At 43.1% G+C, this 20,979-nt stretch overlaps 1 protein-coding gene across 1 annotated transcript in view; it reads left to right on the top strand.

Moving 5' to 3' along the window:
* The first annotated feature begins 1,006 nt into the window (after positions 1-1,006).
* ONECUT2 (one cut homeobox 2) overlaps positions 1,007-20,979 on the top strand; it is a 57,676-nt gene continuing 37,703 nt past the window's right edge. The window contains exon 1 of the mRNA XM_054033058.1: positions 1,007-2,318. Coding sequence (XP_053889033.1) covers positions 1,166-2,318 — 1,153 coding nt within the window. The 5' untranslated portion in view covers positions 1,007-1,165. The remainder of the gene's footprint in view (positions 2,319-20,979) is intronic.

The following is a 20,979-nucleotide window of genomic DNA, read 5'->3' as shown; positions in this document are numbered from 1 at the left end:
TGCACAGCTTTTTAAAAAGTTAAATGAGCCTGGAGCATGCTGTTCAGACGTGCTGCAGAACGGGGTGGGGGGGGGGGGCTGCAAAACTTTACTACAAGTAATTAGAACATGTAACTAAATTCTTTTGGGGCATTGTTTTTACAGAGTCCTTCACTTTTGTTTAAAATATTCATCTCTAAAGTGCCCAGAGCTCCAGCTTTGTTTTGCAGTCTGCAGGGATCCAGAGAGACAGAATAGTGTAACAAACGAGCGATTTCTGAGAATAAACTTGAGCAATTGCATAATTAAAACAATGTCTCTGTACTAAGTTGGCGGGCGATGCGCAAACGCAACCCCCCTTCCCATCCCCCCGACTTTGTGACGGGGTTAAAATACTGACCATCGGTTGGCAAGCACGGTGTAGTAGAGACAGTTCAGACGGGGGTGCGCTTAAGTACACTGTATTACACCGTGGCACTGAATTACCAGGCAGCAGCAAACGGTCGCTTACACGAGTATTTGTGTCAAAGTCACGATTGTAGCATCTTACTTTTGCCTATTATTGAGAGCAAATTCTGCGTCCTGATTCGCAGCTGCTGGGGGAGAGGGCGCTTTCCCCTCGGAGACACAGCGCCTGCCTTTCCCCTGGACAAGGGGGACGCTGCATCTTCAACTTGCTCGCTCTCTCCTTGACGTTTGATTCCCGTGCGGGGGGGAGGGGGGGAGAGAAGGAGCTCTGAAATCTCAGCCAAGCTTTAAGCCTCCAGTCCCACCCATCCCCTTGCCCATTGGAGGGCTCTCCCCGACAAAGCGAGGGCTTAGCATTCCCTCACTGGCCTCTGGCTGGGCTGCCTGTCAGTCCTGGCCCAAGCCCTGCCCAGCCGAGCTAAGCTAGGTTGTTTGAGCAGCAAACCCACTCTGGACAGCTCCAGCTACCTAAACAGAAGACGTAAGAGGAGGAAAGGGCTAGGACATGGCGAGGGAACGGCGCTGGCCCGGCTGATAGAGACTGGTGATTTCCCCCCCTCCCCCTACACACACACACACGCACTCACACACGCACGCACACACCCTTCCCCCCGCCCCCGCACACACACACATACACACACACACACAACTGAGAGGCCTTATATCCCCCCCCCCCCAGCTCCGAGCATCCCGCCAGCCCAGCACCCCCATGGACTGAATGAAGACTGCCTACACCGCCTATCGATGCCTCACCAAAGAGCTGGATGCTTGCGCCATGAACCCGGAGATGACAATGGACAGTCTGGGCAGTTTGCATGGGGCAGCCAGCCATGAGCAGGATCTGCTGGGCACCCCCAGCCCGCACCACCCCAGCCGCAGCGCCGGATCGCTACGGGTCCATCCTCCTCCTTCGCACCAGGACTTAGCTTCTGCCTCTTCCCGCTCGGCCATGGTGTCCAGCATGGCTTCCCTGCTAGACGGGGCAGGGGATTACCGCCCGGAGCTGTCCATCCCCCTCCATCATGCCATGAGCATGCCCTGTGACTCCTCGCCCCCTGGCATGGGCATGAGCAGCACCTACACCACTCTGACTCCACTCCAGCCCCTGCCGCCCATCTCCACCGTCTCCGACAAGTTCCACCACCCGCACCACCACCCCCATGCCCACCACCACCATCACCACCACCACCACCAGCGCCTCTCCGGCAATGTCAGCGGGAGCTTCACCCTGATGAGGGACGAGAGGGGTCTGCCGGCCATGAACAACCTCTACAGCCCCTACAAGGAGATGTCCGGCATGGGGCAGAGCCTGTCCCCCTTGGCTGGCACCCCCCTGGGCAACGGATTGGGGTCCATCCACAACACCCAGCAGAGCCTCCATAACTATGGACCCCCCAGCCACGACAAGATGCTCAGCCCCAACTTTGATGCCCACACTGCCATGCTGGCCAGGGGTGAGCAGCACCTCTCCCGGGGGCTGGCTACCCCCCCTGCGGCCATGATGTCCCACTTAACCGGTATGCACCATCCTGGACACCCTGGCCATGCTCAGCCTCACGGGCCCGTGTTGGCTTCCAGCCGGGAAAGGCCGCCCTCCTCCTCTGGATCTCAAGTTAACAACTCTGGGCAGTTAGAAGAGATCAACACCAAAGAAGTGGCCCAAAGGATCACTGCAGAGCTGAAGCGCTATAGCATCCCCCAGGCGATCTTTGCCCAGAGGGTGCTGTGCCGTTCTCAGGGGACCCTTTCAGACCTTCTAAGGAACCCTAAACCTTGGAGTAAGCTGAAATCTGGCAGGGAGACGTTCAGGAGAATGTGGAAATGGCTGCAGGAACCCGAGTTCCAGAGAATGTCAGCCTTAAGACTTGCAGGTGAGTTCTGGCACCAATAATACTCTGTGCACATGCAAATAGACAAAGTGTCCCAGCGAAAGAGCCACTGAAAAGTGTAATGGGATGCTGCGGGTACAGACTTTAGGCATAGCCTAGTGCTTGATGTATTCAAGAGGCTGTTTTTTTAGGGAGCTTCATTCACGATGAATAGATTACCCTTGTCTTGATTTAATGTCTCCCTTTAATATTCTTAATTTGACTACTTCGAGCTACTGGGTGCTACCAGACTGGCTTGTGTGATGGCACTGCTAAGAGGACAATGGTTTGGATGTTTTGTTTTCACCCTGCTCTGTAATCTTTACACATGATCTAGGCTAGAATAGTGCCGAGTTTTTGACATTTCCTATTGCACTTGGAAAATCCCTAATACATCCAGCAAAAGGCTCTTCAGTTTTGACCCACAGTAAGGATGTATGGAAGGTACATTGTATCCTTATTTCTAGGATAGAGGTGTTTTCTTTTGTTTATTTCTCTCGGAAAACTTCCTTGGACATAACAAGAGGTCACGGGGTGGTGTCTGATGTATTTCATCAATTTTAGGAGAGGAAAAAGCATCAGATTCTGGGAAAGCTGTTATAAAGAATGGCGCATTTTGTGGGAGGTAGTTTTAGAATAGCTGTTCTCCCGGCTTTGAGTGCTTCGGTTTGATTTTTTCACCCTTAGCACCAGTATCTTTCATTTCTGGTAGTAGTAGCTGTCGCATCCACGCATTTATTAGACAAATCACAAAATGTGTATTTCCTTTGCATTGCCGAGGTTGTGTGGATCATTTAAAAGTCTCCTAGATTCCTCAGTGAAAGGAAGCACATTAGGTGTGTGATAAATTACGTGCCGAGAAATTAAGCTATAGATTATTGCATCTAAAAGTATAAGGCTGCAATACCCTCTTTGCATACACGGGCGCTCATTTTTGTACAGACCACAGAGATGGATTTGAAGCCGAGGGAGAAGACAATCACACTTGGTATATTGTTCTAATGTGAGGTGAGCTGTTTTGTGCTCCCTCTGCTGTAATCAAAGAGAAGTACAACCCTCTATTGTTCTAAGATTACAAGAAATCGTCCATTAAGGTTGCTATTTGAGGGAAGTGGGGGATAATAATACAGATGGTTGAAAAATAAATTGCTATCTGGAAAAGTGTACATGGGATTATGTGTAGATGTTTCTTTCCTTGATATAGTGTGCAGTGGAGGAGCGAACCAATAGAGTATTTATGCTTAAAAAATAGACATGTTAAGATTGGGAAAACCTATATTCTGGGGGAAGATCTCTTTTCACACAGTGAGGAGAAAGTGTTTGTCTAGATGAATATCTGCAGTCCTTTCAGCATTGCTTTTGCTCTACATCTGGAAAGAAAGACATATAAGCAAGAATTAACATATCTGCATTAACTAGAATTTGCTTCACTGTCCCATCACATTTTAACATATAACATAAAATATTGGCAACCTGTTTTGACACATGCTAGCCCTTTACCACAAACTTGTTCCCATTATACAGATATATATAATAGTGTGTGTGGCTCATTTTTATAATGTGACAGCTGCATGTTTACAAATGCATTTTAGAAGGGATTTCTACTCTGACAACTGCCTCGTTCACCTGTGGTTGGATTGATTCCAATCTGTAGCAATTAATCGTTTGGTATTATTGATTTGCAGAGGGTAAATAGGAAACAACCTTTCGGAAAGATTACTTTTTGCTTCAAAATCCACCCTCCATTTGGGCGCAGTGGGGGTGATTGTTGTTGTTGTTTCCTGGTTGTGTCAAATACTGAGTGAATTCCTTTCTGGAGCTTCTGAGATTTCTTACTAATTATAATTATTGAATATTATTATTACTATTATTTTATATTACACACTACATCATGGAAAGAAACGCAAAAGGTAGGGGGAGTTGTGTGCGTTATTGTTGTTAACAATGTCCCATTGAAACCTCGTGTGAGATTTGAAATCCTTTGTTTCTAGTTGTGTGTGTGTGTGTGTGTGTGTGTAGTTGGCACACTTTCTAACAATGCAGTTTGGAAACACTATACAATGAAAGGCAAGTTCCACTCCCCTCCTCTTTTCTCATTCGATCTTAGGGACAATTCATGTGTGAGAAGTCCTGAGTGAATAGATCTCTTTGGCCTATCTCAGTGGTCAGTGGGACTCTTGCAGTGCGTCTCTTTGGTAGTAGTGTAGCTGATATGGCAAGCTTTGTGTGAACCACGATTTTTTCCCCAAGTGCAATGTACAAAACAGAGAAGTTAGGGCTCTATTCGGATTCATGCAGAGATACCGTTTGGAATTGGTCAGAGTTGCTAAAATTGCAGGATACGGTATAATCGTTCACTTGAAGTCCTGAATAAAGAAAAGAAGCATATAAAATATATTGCTCTTGAGAGGCGTTTAAATAAATGCATACAAGTATCCGGATTGTATCTAGTATCTGAAGTAAGGTGAGATTTTGCCATTTATTGTGTAGTTTTATTAGCAACAACAAGTGTGTTAAGGGCTTACTGTATATCATAGGAGACTATATTTTGGTCAATAGATCACTCTCCTGTTGTAAAATATGCCGTAGCGGGGATTTGGGTAAGTAGGTATTATGTACTCAGTGTAGCTACAGGGATTGGGGGCTGGGGGGGGGGGGGAGAACAGAAGCCATCTCTCCATGCATTATTGATAGAAATCTCTGCACGCCCCACAACTGGAGATGCCAGCGTCACTTTCGTTTGGGTTAAACAGGCACAAACCCGGAGCTTTCGGATCTAAATCCACCACGAAGGGTCTTAGAGATTTTCAGGGGGAAGGAGGCGGCCCAGAGCCACCTGGGTACATTCATTTTTACAGCAGTGCTGTGGGCTTGGTTATTTTCCCCCTTCGATTCCAGTGGCTTCGTCTGGCTGGGGGAGGGGGAAAGAGCACAGGACTGGGAAGGTGATTTTGTTCTTGACTCCGTAGGCTATTAAAAATTCATGGTATCTTCTCTAACACACCAGGGCGAGATGGGGGGGGGTATTTATTCCTTCGCCTTTTCAGCATTATGAATGTATCTCGCTGCAGAGTCTGTGTTTGTCTGCGGCGATGTGCTCCTGGAAAGAAACGGTCTTTGGCATCAAGTAGAATCAATTCTGGGATCTTTTCGGAAGGAGGCTTTCGAGGGGTGGGATGTACATTTAATGTTACTAATCAAATTATGATGCCTTCGAAGCGGGAGAGCTCACGCGTTAATGGTTTTCACCTTTGTGATACAATCACTTACGCGCGCGCACACGAAATTGAACGATTTTCAATTAGGGAAACATCACTACTGAAGGCAGAGGAGATCTGCATACAATAATGAGGTGACGAATATGCCAGTTGCCTTATCTACATCGGGGAAGACATTAAAACTAAAGCCAGTCATCTTCTATAGCTTTCATTGGGGGGTAACTGTTGTGGCGCTAATTCTAACATGTGACTTTTCCTGCAGTGATCTGTAATAGCTCATTTAGGACATTGTCATTTCGATTAACATCCAACGTGTCCCAGCCTCTGTCCCTCGACAAAAGAGTGCCGTTCGCATGGTGGATGCACACTCGAGATCCCTGTAACTGACGTTATTTTCTCGGCACAGTTATACACACGGTCCCTTTGACACCAAAGGCAAGAGCAATCATGTTTATCCACATTCCAGACCCTATCCTGAGCCTGTTGAAGTCAATGGGATTTCTGCTGCTTTCTGAGACGGCAGGATTGGGCTCTAACTTTTCATATTTGAAGCCCTGTTCATTGATGCTAACCGCACTCCTTCCAGCTAAACCCAGAGAGGGTAGGAAAGATGTAAAGAAACGCATCTAATAGTTAATGATTATGGATAAGATTTCCTAATATTTTAACCCATTCCTGTAACGACATTAGACAGCGTTCACATTTCTCTGCAACTCTTTCAGTGAGAGAATAGATATTTATGAATAGGTTTATGTTTGTGTGTGGAACCACAGAATCTCAGATATAGCTGCACAGATGGGACTAGACATATGCCTATATGTGTAGCCACAGCTTATACTATAATATCATATTGCAATATTCTATTATAACCAATGCAAAACATAATCCTGTACCTACGGTGTCAAATCACTGTAGTCAATAGGCACCTTGCGCCCTATAGAAACGTGTATTAACATTTGTACATAACACAGACATACTTTTGCGTGATGAGCTGATCAAATTAATAATTGAAGAGCTAGCTCACTACTGTCCTTGTCTTTTCGAGTCCCCTGTGAATCAATAACACCTTTCTAATATGCATTAGTGCTGGGTCCCTGAGAGCATTGAGGGTAGGCGAGAGAGAACACCACACGCGAAACAACCCGGGGAACAGGATCCCATCAAGCGAGAAGGCTCCAACATTTATTTTTATTCCAGTCTTTCCAGCCATGTGGTTATGTCACTTTTCTCAAACCAATGTGTATATGGAGGGAGATCGATGCTGATAATGTTTAGAAGATTAAAAGAGCATTAATGCTGGCAACAGTAACATAAACGTGTGGACCCAGTTTTCATTGATCTGGAACCTGATCCGGCTTGTTTCCAGTAAAGCTGATGGCGCTGGCTTTCCCAGCACAAGACTCCCCCATGTGTGTGTGTATGTCTCGCAATCCCTCACTCTCCCCATGCCTAGTTGCGAATCTTCCCCAAACGTTGGCTAAGCAGATTGTGAAAGATAATGGCCAACATGGAGAGTCACCCTACAAACCAGGTTTCGCTTCCCCGAGGGCGCCGATCCTGCAGCCCCGTGGGGAAGCAGGCGGCGGCTCGGGCCTCGGGCTCGCTCTCCCCCAGGAGTGATGCCAAGAGGTGACCATACGGCTGGGTGCTTCGCTTCATTGCGGTACTAAGCTAGCAGAAGGAAAGGCTGGCGTTAGAGGGGACGCTTTTCACTTGGACCAGTACAAAAATGACCCCTGTGCCTGCCTCGTCTCCCTAGGAGATGGCTCTCAGTGTGAAAGCTCCCAGCTCCGAACAGAAGCTGTCTGACACTGCATGAGGTTAAGCAGGCTAATGGAAACAGATTGAAGTGGGGCTTCCATCACCCCTTCTTCCCAATTCCTTCTCTCAGCCCCCAAATCTGGAAAGTTGCTGCTGTCCATGCGTAGTCATCGCTTTCCCTAACTTGCTTACAAACTCTGCATACTATAAATGACTGTGTACGTGATGTCCATGTAAATACAGCATCCCAGCCTTAACTAGTCACATGAGCTAACAAGGGGTTTCTACTCTTAGATCAATACAGAGGGATTTAAAAACTCCCTACACAGGTAAATTACACGGTAGACAGTTGCTCGCTGAGCAATAACAAACATTTTAAACTCTTCTGAATAATCGGCCTTCATTCTGTTTTTCTACCTCTTTGTGCCCATTTTTTTAAAGTTTCAGTTTTTTAAAAGCACAACCAAATACGTTGGGGGTAGCGATCCGACGAAACCAAAACACAAAAGTTTCAGCGTTAAGGGTTTCCTTGACATCCCTGTGTAGTCTAGCAACTAGGGAATGGAAATTATTTCACTTCTTGACTCCACTAAATGAAGGACTGTGGCATCTGAAAGCCCTACCCACAATTGTGAATAAGGAGGACATTCCAACTTTAAACTTGAATATATATTTTTTGAGGTTTAGGTAAAAAATTATATATTTGATCTGTCTCTGTCTCTCTCTCTCTCTCTCTCGGTGTGTGTGTGTCGCACACTCATGCACATCACACATGTTCTTGCTATATAGTTCTTTCCACCCTTCTCCCAAAAAATATTTCAGTTCAGAACAAAACCAAATGTATACGATTGATCCGAGTTTGTTTGTTTGTGGCTAGGATGGAGCCTCAAAATGAGATGGATGGTGGGGTTTTGCGTTTGTGTGTTTGTTCGTTCTTTGGTTTTGTTTGTTTGTTTTGATATTTCGTTTTTAAAGGTATTTAGATCGCCACCTAAAGAATTGTCTGTGTTTTTTAATTGGAAGTATCCAAGCGTTCTTTTTTTTTTTAAATTGCGTATAACAAACTAAAACCAAACATAAAAACTCAACAACGATAAATCTATCTCCCCCCGATTCTCCTTCTAAATGGTGCTCTCCAGGTGTTTTTTCCCTCGTGGGTAGGTGGATATCCTCTGGAACGGAGCGAGTTCTGCAAAGGACTTGTTTGTCGTTTCATTTTTGTCGCCTCCGGCACGGAATAGTTTGGCAAGTCCCCAAAGCCGTGGTTTTCAGCTGATCTGAGCCGGTCTGCTGGGAGATCCTAGCTCGCCGTCTGTAGAAGAGGGGAACGGCTTAGCACAGTAGCCCGTGTACAGTGTCCGATGAGACACGATGGGGAAAGGCAGGTTTGGGTTTCCAGCCGTGCCACGAGTGTATTCCTCCCGCTTCTCCTTCCAATCGCATTGACGTTGGAACTAGCTGCTTTCTGGAAATGCGAATCCCCTTCCCCCTCCTCCCCCCAGCACTTTCGGTGCAGGAAGGGGTCACCTCCGCGGATCCGGGATGCTTTGTAAACATGCAAAAACTCCGAGCGGATCGGAGCGTGCGGATGGGCTGGAAGATACAGATGGTCTAACTATACTGTACTCTGGCTCCCCGGTAAAACCGGGGCGCGTTTACTCCCTGAGCTCAGGTGGTAACAGTGAAACGCCCCGATGAGTTTTTTTGTGTGGGGGAATATATTTAATTATTGCTTATAAATCCTACCCCCTCCCTCCAGCAGCCCACTTTCTGTAACCGTGGCCTAAGCATTTTGTTGCTTGCATTGTAAACACGGAGCAGGAAGCCCCACCGGTTCAGGGAGCACGTCGAGGGCAGACCTTTCGTGCCAGGAGTGCCCTGTTTCACGCACATCCCATCCCAGCACCCATCTCTGCCATGTGCCCGTCCAGCCTGGCGCCTGATTCTCCCGGGGAGAAGAGAACCGCGTAAGGAGGCCCGGAGAGATTCACAGCGGGGAAGGACCTTTGTAATTGACAGCGTTCTCTGGAGCATTGATTTCTGGCTAGCACGTGTGAATATGCAGTCTCATTGCCTCCGTGTTTGCTTTTCCTTTCTCCTCTTTCTTCTTCTTTCAACCCCGACTTTCCCCTTGAATGAGAGGAAGAACCCAAACGCTGCTCAGGTTACAATAACACGAGCACCTCATGCTGTCCTCTTTCCTGCCAGTTCTTCTCAAATGTAACTAACCTATGTTATCTTCCGGGAGAAGCCCGTCCCTGCTTGTCAGGTAACGCTAGTGGTGTGGCTGTACCTAGTGTTTATTTTTTTCATAGATTATGAAGAGGTCGGTTGCTCATCTCCAACCGTTTCTGTACTTGAATTATCAAAATTGCTTAATAGCTTTATAGCCTTCCGTGCAATCCCTGGATATAAAACTATCGGCCGTGTTTGCCCAGCTCTTAGAGATGTAGAAGCTCAGGCGGTACAGATTTCAATCATGATCTCAGATTTATTGAACTAGGGGACTATAGCTAAACCTCACTATACATAGATTGCTATGGGTCAAATCCCATTAATTTTGCAATTGATTTTAATAGGGCCAAGATTTGGCTCCCATGTCTCTGTTAACGAATTAGTTGTTCATCAAATGTTTTGAAGATACAAGAACATTATTTCCATTGTCTCAGTGTGTGTGCATGTGTGTACAAATCTTTCCAAAAGTTTTCTATAGTGTGAGGTCAGCTATGTATTAAAAGGACAACACTTGAGATAGTAATATTCTAAGGAAAGGCCAGAATCTCAAATAACAGTTGCCAGAATGTCTAAAAATGGCTGTAAAAGTTTATAGACCGCATTGCACACAAAGGGGCCAGTTTGCAATGCTTACCAGGATAAAACTCCCCTTGTTTTTCATTGGGAATTTTTTCTTTGTAAGGCCTGAAGAATCAGGCCCAAAATATTCAAAGGGAAGACATATTTGTATTCATGCAGAGCTGCTCTATATCATTTTAGGATGAATTATTCTCATGAAAACTGGCAGACATTGTTTGGGTTATAAGCATACCTCTAAAGTAATTTAATCGCACTTGGACCTTAGCTCGTGTAATCAAATGTACATATACTTTTTCCTGCAGGAAGAAAATAGTTTAAATGTATATAGTCTACATTTACTTTGGAGCATGTCACAAGTACTAATCATATGGAACCAGGAAAGGGAACGGGAACATTTAAGGGAAAAGAATCAGACTTTTTATAGAGGACAAAATAACTATATTTGTTTTTAACGAGGAAGGAATGTGCATTCCTGTGTATCCACCTCCCTTTTTCAGCGTGTTTATCATCTCAACATGTAATGTAGGTACCCCCGTCATCGATTCATTTCTGTTAATATTATATTGACAAGGACCCTGCAATCCTTACTCAACCAAAAGTCCCACTGAAGCCAACGGGACTTTTGCCTGAATAAACAGTGCAGGATCAGGTCTTATGAATAATAAAATAGCCATTTGCAATTGGAGTCCTGCCTGTTGAGGACTGCTGGCTCAGGAGTGGCCAAAGTGCTAGTTCTACAGAGTTGCCCAGCAGCTTCCCCAGTCAGTTGGTTTTGGTTTGGATTCTTTGGACCTGATTCTAATCTCTCTGACACAGAGTGCAGTAGCAGCGACGCTACTGAAGTCAATGGATTTACGTTGGTGCAAAACAAGTAAGAGTTCAGAGTTAGGCCCAGTACATTGGTTTGAATGCTCAGACCCTGACCCTGCTGTGTCTGAAGTCATTGGCAAAACTTCCATTCATTTCAGTGGGAGCACGAGCAGGCTATTTGTTTAGTGATTGTGCATTACTACCCTTTTCGAATTTTACTGATTTAAATGTACTTTCGTGCAGTGTTCGCAGGTGCCTGTATTATTAATTAGTTAATCATACCATTAAGTGAATGGCTAAAGTCAATTTATTAAAAATAATAACAATAATGTTAATTAAAAATAATTATGATGCAAGCATGTCCTGTGTTGACTGTAGGTTCCAACGTTCCTAAGTCCTTGGGCCAGACTTTCACATTAACTATAAGAGGGCAGCTTCAATCGGCTCCATTTTATGCAAATTGATATGACCCTGGGACTTCTGCCCAGTTTCCAGTACAGCCCCCTCAACTGGCAAACTTCTTATCCCCCTGGTTTAAGCGGGAATTCTCTGAGTCTGTTAGAGAATCTGTTGTAAACACAGATCCACTGATTTGCATTTGTCAGAGAGGAAAGTTAAACCAGTGAAAAGAGAACTCTTTACTGTTTTATGCAGGGCCAGGGAAACCTTTTGTGTTGATCCTATTGATCCAATCTTTCCCTTTAAGGAAACCACATAGTTAAAGACCCCCCATTCAATAGATTTATCCTTCATGCTTGCAATATTCTTTTAAGTGGTCTCATCTAGGGTAGTATGGCAGCATTAAACCTGAGATCCAAATAAAAGGTAAGTTAGAAAAATACAATGGGATTTTAAATATTAGAAAACTAAGGGCCCCTCCTGCAGCCTTTGTCCCAGTAAATCTCCCATTGAAGTCAATGTTGAAGTCAGTGGGAGTTTTGGCTGAGAAAGGACTTGTAGGGCCAAGCCCTAAAATATTTGCCAAAATGTGCAATTATTTCTCCTTCAGATATGTTCATTTTTATTGAGTCTTTAGTGTATTTACATGTTGGAAAGCACATGTACAAATATTCTTATAAATTGTAAGTTAGTCTTAATACATGGGTTTTTCACTTATATTTCAGTGCCAATTGGTTTTTCAAATGTATGTCCAAGCCAGAATTTTGAACTGCGCTATTTAAGTATAGAATATTTTGAAACCAATGGATTTGCAACCATTTGCCCCTGCTGAGATCTCTTCCAAAGAATTTTCATGTGGCATTTTGGGCGTAGATATGATGTTAGATGGGCCCTGGGAAGAGTCTATAGGATTGTAAGACAAAGTACAGGAATGACTGCTACATTCCTTGGATAATGCTAACGTGTTGTGCTAATTCCAATAACTACAGACTGTGAAAGGCCCTTTCGCTTACAGCACTAATCTGCTAGATCAGACTCACTAATTCTGTGGCCTTTTAACTGCATGAATAACAAATAAGGAGACATTCTGTTTTAATTCTCTATTTGATCTGGGCTTAATTGTGCAGTTCTTAAATTTTTGTCACGATGAAAAATATTAATGATCCCTAGGTGAGTTAATGCATTTATCTGTTTAGGGAGTTCAAAGGGCAGAGTTCAACTATGGTTCAGGTTAATTGAACACAAAGCCATATCCTAATGTCTGTGTTGCCTGCGAAGTACTAAAAGTCAGAATATTATCACTTAGAAGGTAGACCAAATCTCTGTTAAGCAAATACTGCACCAAATGTAAGGTAAGCAGACATATGAAGAATGCAATTAAAATTGCTCTCATTACAAAGTCTTATGTAAGTTACCAAGCTCAACTTCGTTATGAAATGCCTGGTAAAACCTTTGAGTCCCCTTGGGTGAGAAGTGTTTTCTCATTGGAAAATTGCTTTATTGGTACCAGTGACCTGTCAAGCAGCTGCTGCAGCTTGGACTGAAAATCAGCTCTCAGAATAATGTGCTCCTATTAAAATGGATAAGACATTTGTTTACACAGTCAGGGCATGCAGCAAGTGCAGTTAACCCCATCCAAATTGTTTGCTGTTTTGAAAAGTCAAGGGTCACAATTAGCCCTAATGTACAAAAAATGATAGTTCACAGGGAGGGCAAAACACTGGGTAAGACCAATCCTGCACTCTGTAAATACTTCTGATTTTTTCTGGGCTGGTCACCAAAGTGCTTGCATAACTTGTTTGCATTTCCTGATTGCTGAATCATGTAACTGATGATGAAACATTTTGTACTAAAATGCCATCAATGATTCATCTATACAAAATACTTCCACTGGCCACTTTTTATTTATATTCACTTGATCACTGTGCATTTCAGCAAACATGAATGTGCAAACAGTGCTTTTATTTGGAATATAGTCTGGATAAATGCAGGATCAAGATGAAGACAAATATGCAAACACTGCTGGAGACAGAAATTGAGTTCTGAGCTACTGTTTTCCCAACAGAGGTGGAAGGGAGTCCCTTCCAGCTCTGAACCATAGCACCACCTACTGGTGGCTTTATTATCACATAAAAAACGCCCCCCCTCCCCCCCCTCCCCCCCACACACACCAGACCAAGGGTCCATGTAGCCCAGTATCTGACAGTGGGCAGTGCTAGATGCTTCAAAGGGAATGAACAGAACAGGACAATTTCAAGTGATCCATCCCCCGTCGTCCAGTTGCAGCTTCTAGCAGTTGGAGGTTCAGGGAAACCTGAGCATGGGGTTGCATCCCTGACCATCCTGGCTAATAGCCATTGATGGATCTATCCTCCATGAACTAATCTAATTCTTTTTTGATCCTTGGTATATGTTTGGCCTTCACAACATCCCCAGGCAATGAGATCCACAGATTGACTGTGTGCTGTGTGAGGAGGTACTTCCTTATGTTTTGTTTTAAACCTGCTGCCTACTAATTTTATTGGGTTACCCCCAGTTCTTGTGTTATGTGAAGGGCTAAATAACACTTCCTTATTCACTTTCTCCCCACCAGTCATGATTTTATACACCTCTATCATATCCCCCCTTAGTCATCTCTTTTCTAAGGTGAACCCATTCTCTTTAATCTCTCCTTGTATGGAAGCTGTTCCATACCCCTAATCACCTGTGTTGCCCTTCTCGCAGTTTTTGAGATGGGCTGGCTAGAACTGCATGCAGTATTCAAGGTGTGGGTGTACTTTGGATTCACATAGTGGCATTATGATATTTTCTGGTGTATTAACTATAAGCTATTTATCTTCAGAAAGTGGGCCAAAAAACTTAAGCACTTAAATCCATATTCAAGCACCTAAATAAAGGAAGTTTAATTTTCAAAGGTGCTGAGCATGCACAGCTTCCATTGACTTTAATGGAAGCTATTAATACTCAGCACTTTTGAAAGGTACCGAGGCCCAGATCCTAAGGGATTTAGGTGCCTAAATCCCATTGATTTCAGTGGGAGGAACATCCGGGGCTAGCAGCTTCCATTAAAGTCAAAGGAAGCTGTGGATGCTCAACATCTTTGAAAATCAGGCCACTTTTAGATAGAGGCCTAAATAAGGATTGAGATGACTATAAGAATTCTGCTTTGAAAATCTTAGCCATGAACAACATTCACTGTATGCACAATTGCTAGCAAAGTCTATTCTATTCTGTTCTGGTTCTTAGACCACCCGCAACCCCATGGTATCTGAGCACCTTCCAGAGGTGTATTAAGAGATATGGCTCGTATCTGTCATGTGTGGTTTACTCTCACTCTATCTCTCATGCTTTTCCCAAGGGAGAAATTGTGTGTGCAATGGCTTTTATTATTGTAGTTGTTGTTAAGTGATAGATATATATTGCTATTAGCAAAGGCAAGGTCAAAGAAGTGTACCTTGCATTTGGTACAGAAAGAGGGGAGGTTTGTGGTGGTACTTTGTTCTTGTGGAAGTTTGTTCCACAGTCTGGAACCAGCACCCAAGAAAGCTCTTCTTTGTCTTTCTTTTATTAACTGCCTACCTGCTACATAGATGCAGTGGTGATTTCCCCGAGATTGAAATGCTTCGTCTGCTGCTACTACGCTTAATTGCTGTATGGTAAAATCATTTGTTTGTATGTAATGAGCAATATCTTGGAACTTCTGTGGTCAATATAAGATATTCACCAAGATTAGAAAATTCAATATGAATTTTTTTATAAACAAAGAAAGACGATAACAGACAGAAGTTCATGACATTAAATTCATTAAAAAGTTAAGACATCTTAACAGCAATTACAGAGAAATTAGAGGAGCACACGGGGATACATAATAGCATTCTTTGGCAATGTGAACTAAATGTCCTTAATGCCGTAGCTATGTGGAAGGCAAGTGTGTGCTTGCATTTCTTTGCACGTAATACCGGGCATACAAATACTTTTTGCAGCTGGATCTTCATGTTAATTTCAGTACCATGAACAGTTACCGCTTTGCAACCTCAAAAATATCAGGCCAATGTTTTTCCCATAGACCATGTGGGGTAAGAGCTGGACCAGCATGCGACTGTGGGGCCCCAGATCTGCATGTTCCTGCAGACCAGAGGGCTCAGTCCTAGAGGCTCTTTCTTTTCCCTGGGATGTTGCTAAGTAGGCCCTTTGAGGACTGGTTTAATAAAGAGCTAGAAAGGGGTTAGGAATTCTGGTTAGGATACTGGGACATGTTTCTCATTTAGATAAAGAGAAACTTGTTGGTGCAATTTCTAGGACAAACACAGACATTTCTGTTTATTTCACTGCCTTCAGCAGTAAGAATAAGAATATAGTTTTGCTATGACTTCCTTATTCTCTAGATGGTCTTTGAATGCATCATGATTCACTGTTCATTGGTGCATTTTTACCATCTATGTCAGTATGCATTTTTACCATCTATGTCAGTATGTCTGTCTATATTTTAGCTACATTTTTGAATGGATTTGTGGGACTACATATTTTATCTCCTGTAAATGTAGCTCAAAATTAAGAGGTAACAACATATATAAATATTAATGGAAATACATTCAATATTTTTAAATAGCATACATTTATAATAATAATCTCTTGAATTGTATTTTTAATGTTGAACTAAATATCTTAGTTCTTATAAACTGTTTCGAAGGTGCTTAGTGGCTCCAAATGTTAGAAGTAGCCTCACCAGATATGGATTGGTGGGTAGTACCTGTCATCCATGTAAGAAATTGTGTTGCCATGTGATAAATTGAATTTATCATGTGCCAGCTTTTTTAAGCAACCTCTAGTCCTACCTTATTGCTCCATCTGATCCCCAAATACACTGATCACAATTCTGCTCTCCTTATAAAAACACACTGATCACAATTCTGCTCTCCTTTTAATTGAAGGTCATCTCTATTAACCAATGAGTTTTTGTCAGTCTCTTGATTGGTTGCTGAGTGCAGGTCTGACTCTATTTTTCATTAGATGTATTTCTATTTCTCCCTCTCTCTCTCTCCTTTTAAAAAAAATCACTCTCTGTATTTTTTTTTTCACTCTGGCTATTTCTGGTCTCTGTTTCTTCATTAGATTTTTTTTCTCAGTCCCTGCTCTCTGCTTCTTGAGCACTAGCATTCAAGCTGAACTTCCAAAGTGTTAATGTTCTAAAGTAGGCAGAATGTATTTGCCCATCCCTAATTCACATTCAGGTAAACTTGTAAAAAGAGAACAAAAGTGTTCTTTGTCAATCACTCTCTATTGTCCTTCTCCCCTTGTTCTTCATACGGCTTGATGAAGCCTTATACTTCTGTAGGATGCCTGTAGGTGACTCAGAGAAGCACACTTATTGGTGGTCCTTGCTACACTTTTGGAAAAGATATAGTATGTGTGGCCCTCAGCCACAAACTGGAGGTCATGCCTCCATCCTGTCCAGACACACATCACTCAGCTATGGCAAGCCTCCCCCACTGCACCCTCCTCTGGGGCATCTAGCTCTAGTACTAGCAGGCCCCTCCTTGGTTCAGAGAGATGAGCAGGCCTTTTATGGCTGCCTTCAGAATGGAAGCTGTTAGGGTGGAGAGGGCACCTCTAGCACAAAGGCAGTCATAATTGGGACATGAATGTCTTGAGACACCATTAGGTTTGTGTGTGTTAGAAATTACCTTTTTCTCCCCGGTGAAAGATCCTGGTGTGCAGTCCTACTCCTGCATCCTTTTCCACACAAACTTCTCATTGATTTCTGGGTGAGTTTTGCATGCAGGATTCTGCTTCTCTCTCAGGTGGGTTTAGTAATAAGGCAAAATATTCAGGAGTCAACCAGCCATTGCATTGATTTTGAAGGAAAATGCAAAAGAAAAAAAACATTAGGGTAAAAAAAAAGCACAAAAATCAAGCAATTACATTGTGAAAAAGTGGGTTCAAAATACTGGTGAAGTGCACAGCTGAAAAAGTGTTGGGCTAGCACTGGATGCTGGCTGTTTCTTAAGACCCACATTACCTCTTAGACCAAAATTGTCTCTAAATAACTGAGGAATGTGTTGATGAGTTGGGCATGCTTTTTTCCAGCAGGTCTCCTCTAGTAATATGGAGAGAGAAAAAGCTAAGGGCTAGACTGAGCCCTCAGGCTCAGCCCAGATTCAGGGATGGCACAAAGGAGAGGAAGAGGTGCTCCAGGAAGGGACTGTTCTGCAGAGAGACAATTCCTCCCCTGCTCGTCCTTCCTCTGGGAGGGGGGAAGTTACTACATCCCTTTCTGGATGTGCAGATTACACTCCACTCTACTCCCCTCCCTGCCCTTCTTTGCCCCTACCCTGCCCACTTGCTCACAGTCAGATGTATGAACAGCCCCTGTTTGTCATCTCAGTAGCAAAAAGCTGAGAAAGGTCCCCTCCCCCAACCATCCTTAACAAGAGCTGGGGACAATCTACGTAGGCCCTTAAGAGAAAGACTCTCAGTGACTTCGTATCAGGCCTATAAATGGCTTAGTTGCTGACTATAAAAGTTTTCCGGTCCAAACATTACACATAAGGACTCAAATGCACAAAAGTCCACTAGCCCCCATTGTATCCCATTAACGTAAGCCATTCCTAGTAAGTCATTATTCTCTCTTATCAGTCATGAATCACAATCTCTGGAAAACATAGGACTAGGAATCTGGAGATCTAAGTACCACTCCTGCCAGTGACTTCCTGCGTGACCTTTGGCAGGTCTCAGTTTTCCCATGAATATGACAGAATTACATTCGCTTCACGGAGGTGTTGGGAAGGCTGATTCTGAAGTGCTCTGAGAACTTCTAGTGAGCACAGAGGGCAAAGTCATTAATAATTAGCAATAATGAACATGGTTTGAACCTACTGTGCTGAATGGCACAAAATTACTCTTGATTTGGTTTAGTAAATGTAGCATGAAAAGTCTGAATGGACATGGTGAGCTCCATCCTCATTTGTGCCCAGTGAACATGGCATTCAACTAAGAGAGGAAAGCTACAACAGAGATGTTTGACCTCACCTCCCCCTGGTTCTGAGGCCAGTTCTGTGCCAGCCCTGATATAATTGTGATCAGCCTTAGGGCGAATTACCCTACAAATGACCCATGATAGGAAATAAATTCAAAATGTAATTAGTCAAATTCAATCACCAAACTCTTTTGTTTAATTGCGGGATGGTTTCCATGACTTACAGTAAATGTGTTACTGTCTTCAGTTTGTAAGTTTTATTTGGTTTATTTTAGGCCTGCTTGCAATATTCTGTTAAAGCAGAATCTGCTATACAATCTACCTGAAGAATCGTAACCCAGGTTATGATTGGTGCATCAGTGAATTGTACAGAGCTATAAAATGGATAGCACCAATTCTTAAATTCAGAAGATGAAAGAGTTTTGAAGCAACTGCCTTTAGAAGGTTCTACCCGTACACCAAAGCATTTTGGTATTCAAAACCAGGGCTAATACATTTTTAATAATTAGAGGGCAAGTTACCTGCCCAGTGTCAGCCATGAGTAACTGGGCTGTGCAACAGGTGTATAAATGTATAGGGGGCAGAGTCCTCGCCAGGACGCAGAGCGGAGCTGCTCTGTGGAGGCTACACAAGTCCAAGCTTGAGGCTTACAACCACTCAGTGGAAAGGACGACACTTAAAGTATCTTGTACCCACCCCACGCCTCCACTCATGCTTGCATTAGAGTGCAGTAAATGGGCCCTATCATTATTGTTGTTGTTGTATATTACAGTATTGCTTAGACACCCCAGTCAGGGATCAGCACACTATTACAATAGGTGTTGTACAAGCATATAGTAAAGAATAGTCCTTGCCCCCCAAAAATAACAATCTAATCTAATCTTTAAATTATAGGTCATATTTATAAGGGATCTATCACTGAGCTACCTTGAGACTTGCTAAACACTGCACATGGACATAAAGAAACAAAAACCTCAACATCTTCCTTTTCTCCTCTTTCTTCCGTCCATCCTTTCTTTTGTTTCACAATTAATATTTTAAAAGAAACTGAAAGGGGAAAAGAATACTCTTTATGAATATATTTTAATACAGGAGACGAATACATTTAGGACCTGATCCGAGGCCCATTAAAATCATCAATAGGAGCCTATCCACTGGATTTTAGTGGGCCTTGGAACAGGCCAGTAATGAATAAAAGTGTAATTTCTATGCAGTGAATTGCCTTTCTAAAATAATTAATAATGTTAACAAGGTGCTGACTATTAGATTTCCTTGCTAACCACTTTAGAACTGGGTTTGTCGCTGAGATTCCAAATATCGGAAAAACAACAAGGAGTTGCATCTGAAGAAGTGGGTTTTTTACCCACGAAAGCTTATGCCCAAATAAATCTGTTAGTCTTTAAGGTGCCACCAGACTCCTTGTTGTTTTTGTGGATATAGACTAACACGGCTACCCCCTAATACTTGACAAATATCAGAAGGATGGCAAACACTGAGGGCAGAGAGGAATTATTTCACGTGGTCCAGGTATAGTTGGGATCCTTGAGATGAAATGAAGAAAGGGAAAATTTAGGCTATCAAGAAAATTTTCCTGATAATGAGATCTCTGAGGCTGTGGGAAATCTCCCAGCCTGGGTTAACAGGCTCATGCTACAGGGGCTCATGCTAGCATAGTAAAAATAGCAATATGGATGCTCCAGCTTGGGCTGGAACTAAGACTCTCAAGCCTATCTGTCCCTCTATGCTTGAGATCCTGAACTCCAGCCCAAGCCAGAACAGCCACATTGCTATTTTTACCGTGCTACCTGGAGCAATACTAGCACAAGTCTGATAATCTGCACTGGGAGACTCTCACCCAGCTGCAGTGTAAGATATCCCCGCCACGGACAGTGATGGAATCCCCCTATATTGGGGCATTTGAAAGTAGCCTGGGAAAAGCACCAGAAAATATACCACAGGGAACATTCCTACACTGGAATGGGGATTTGGCTAGGTGACCGAAGAGATCTTTCCAATCCATAAAGTCCATTGCTTGATCTGCCCTGAAATAACAGAATCCACACTTGCTACTGCATTGCCATTTGTGTGCGTATTTGATCACGATGGACAAGAGCCTTTAAAGGGCATTCATAAGTCTAAAAAAAGGCAAGCATGTTTAATGTATGTGTAGCAGACGGAAATAAGCAGATAAACATGTACAAGTTGCACACCCTTACAATGCGTTTATTTGCGTCTTCATTCAAATTGTTTCTTGTTACATAATGGTTTTGTACACAGTGGAGTACTTAACCTAATTTATATTGATCTCAATTGCTCTCATTTGTGCATACTTAATTCAGAGAGATAATCAAATTGATTTCCGAGGCCTACTTTTTAAGAGATTGCACTAACACAGACATACAAGAGGTGCCCTAACTAAATTATATCAAAAGAAAAACATTTTAAATCTTTGGAAACTGTTTTGATGGTCATTTCATTGTGTTTAGTATTACTAACATAATTACATTTCCTCCACATTGAGTTCTGTTTGAAATCAAATTGAGAAACATTTTTGAGCTCCATCAGGCAGATAACTTGGTTTAGCTGAATTTGTACTGCACACATATAAAACAACATACTAGAGATCGATATGCATGACTTACCCTTGCAAAAGTTATGGAGAAATTACTTAAATTCAAATTAGAAG

This window comes from Malaclemys terrapin, chromosome 6, assembly GCF_027887155.1.
Source record: "Malaclemys terrapin pileata isolate rMalTer1 chromosome 6, rMalTer1.hap1, whole genome shotgun sequence".
Classification (NCBI taxonomy): Eukaryota; Metazoa; Chordata; order Testudines; family Emydidae; genus Malaclemys; species Malaclemys terrapin.
The sequence above is the reverse complement of the archived record's forward strand: the minus strand, read 5'-3'. Positions and strand labels throughout refer to the sequence as shown.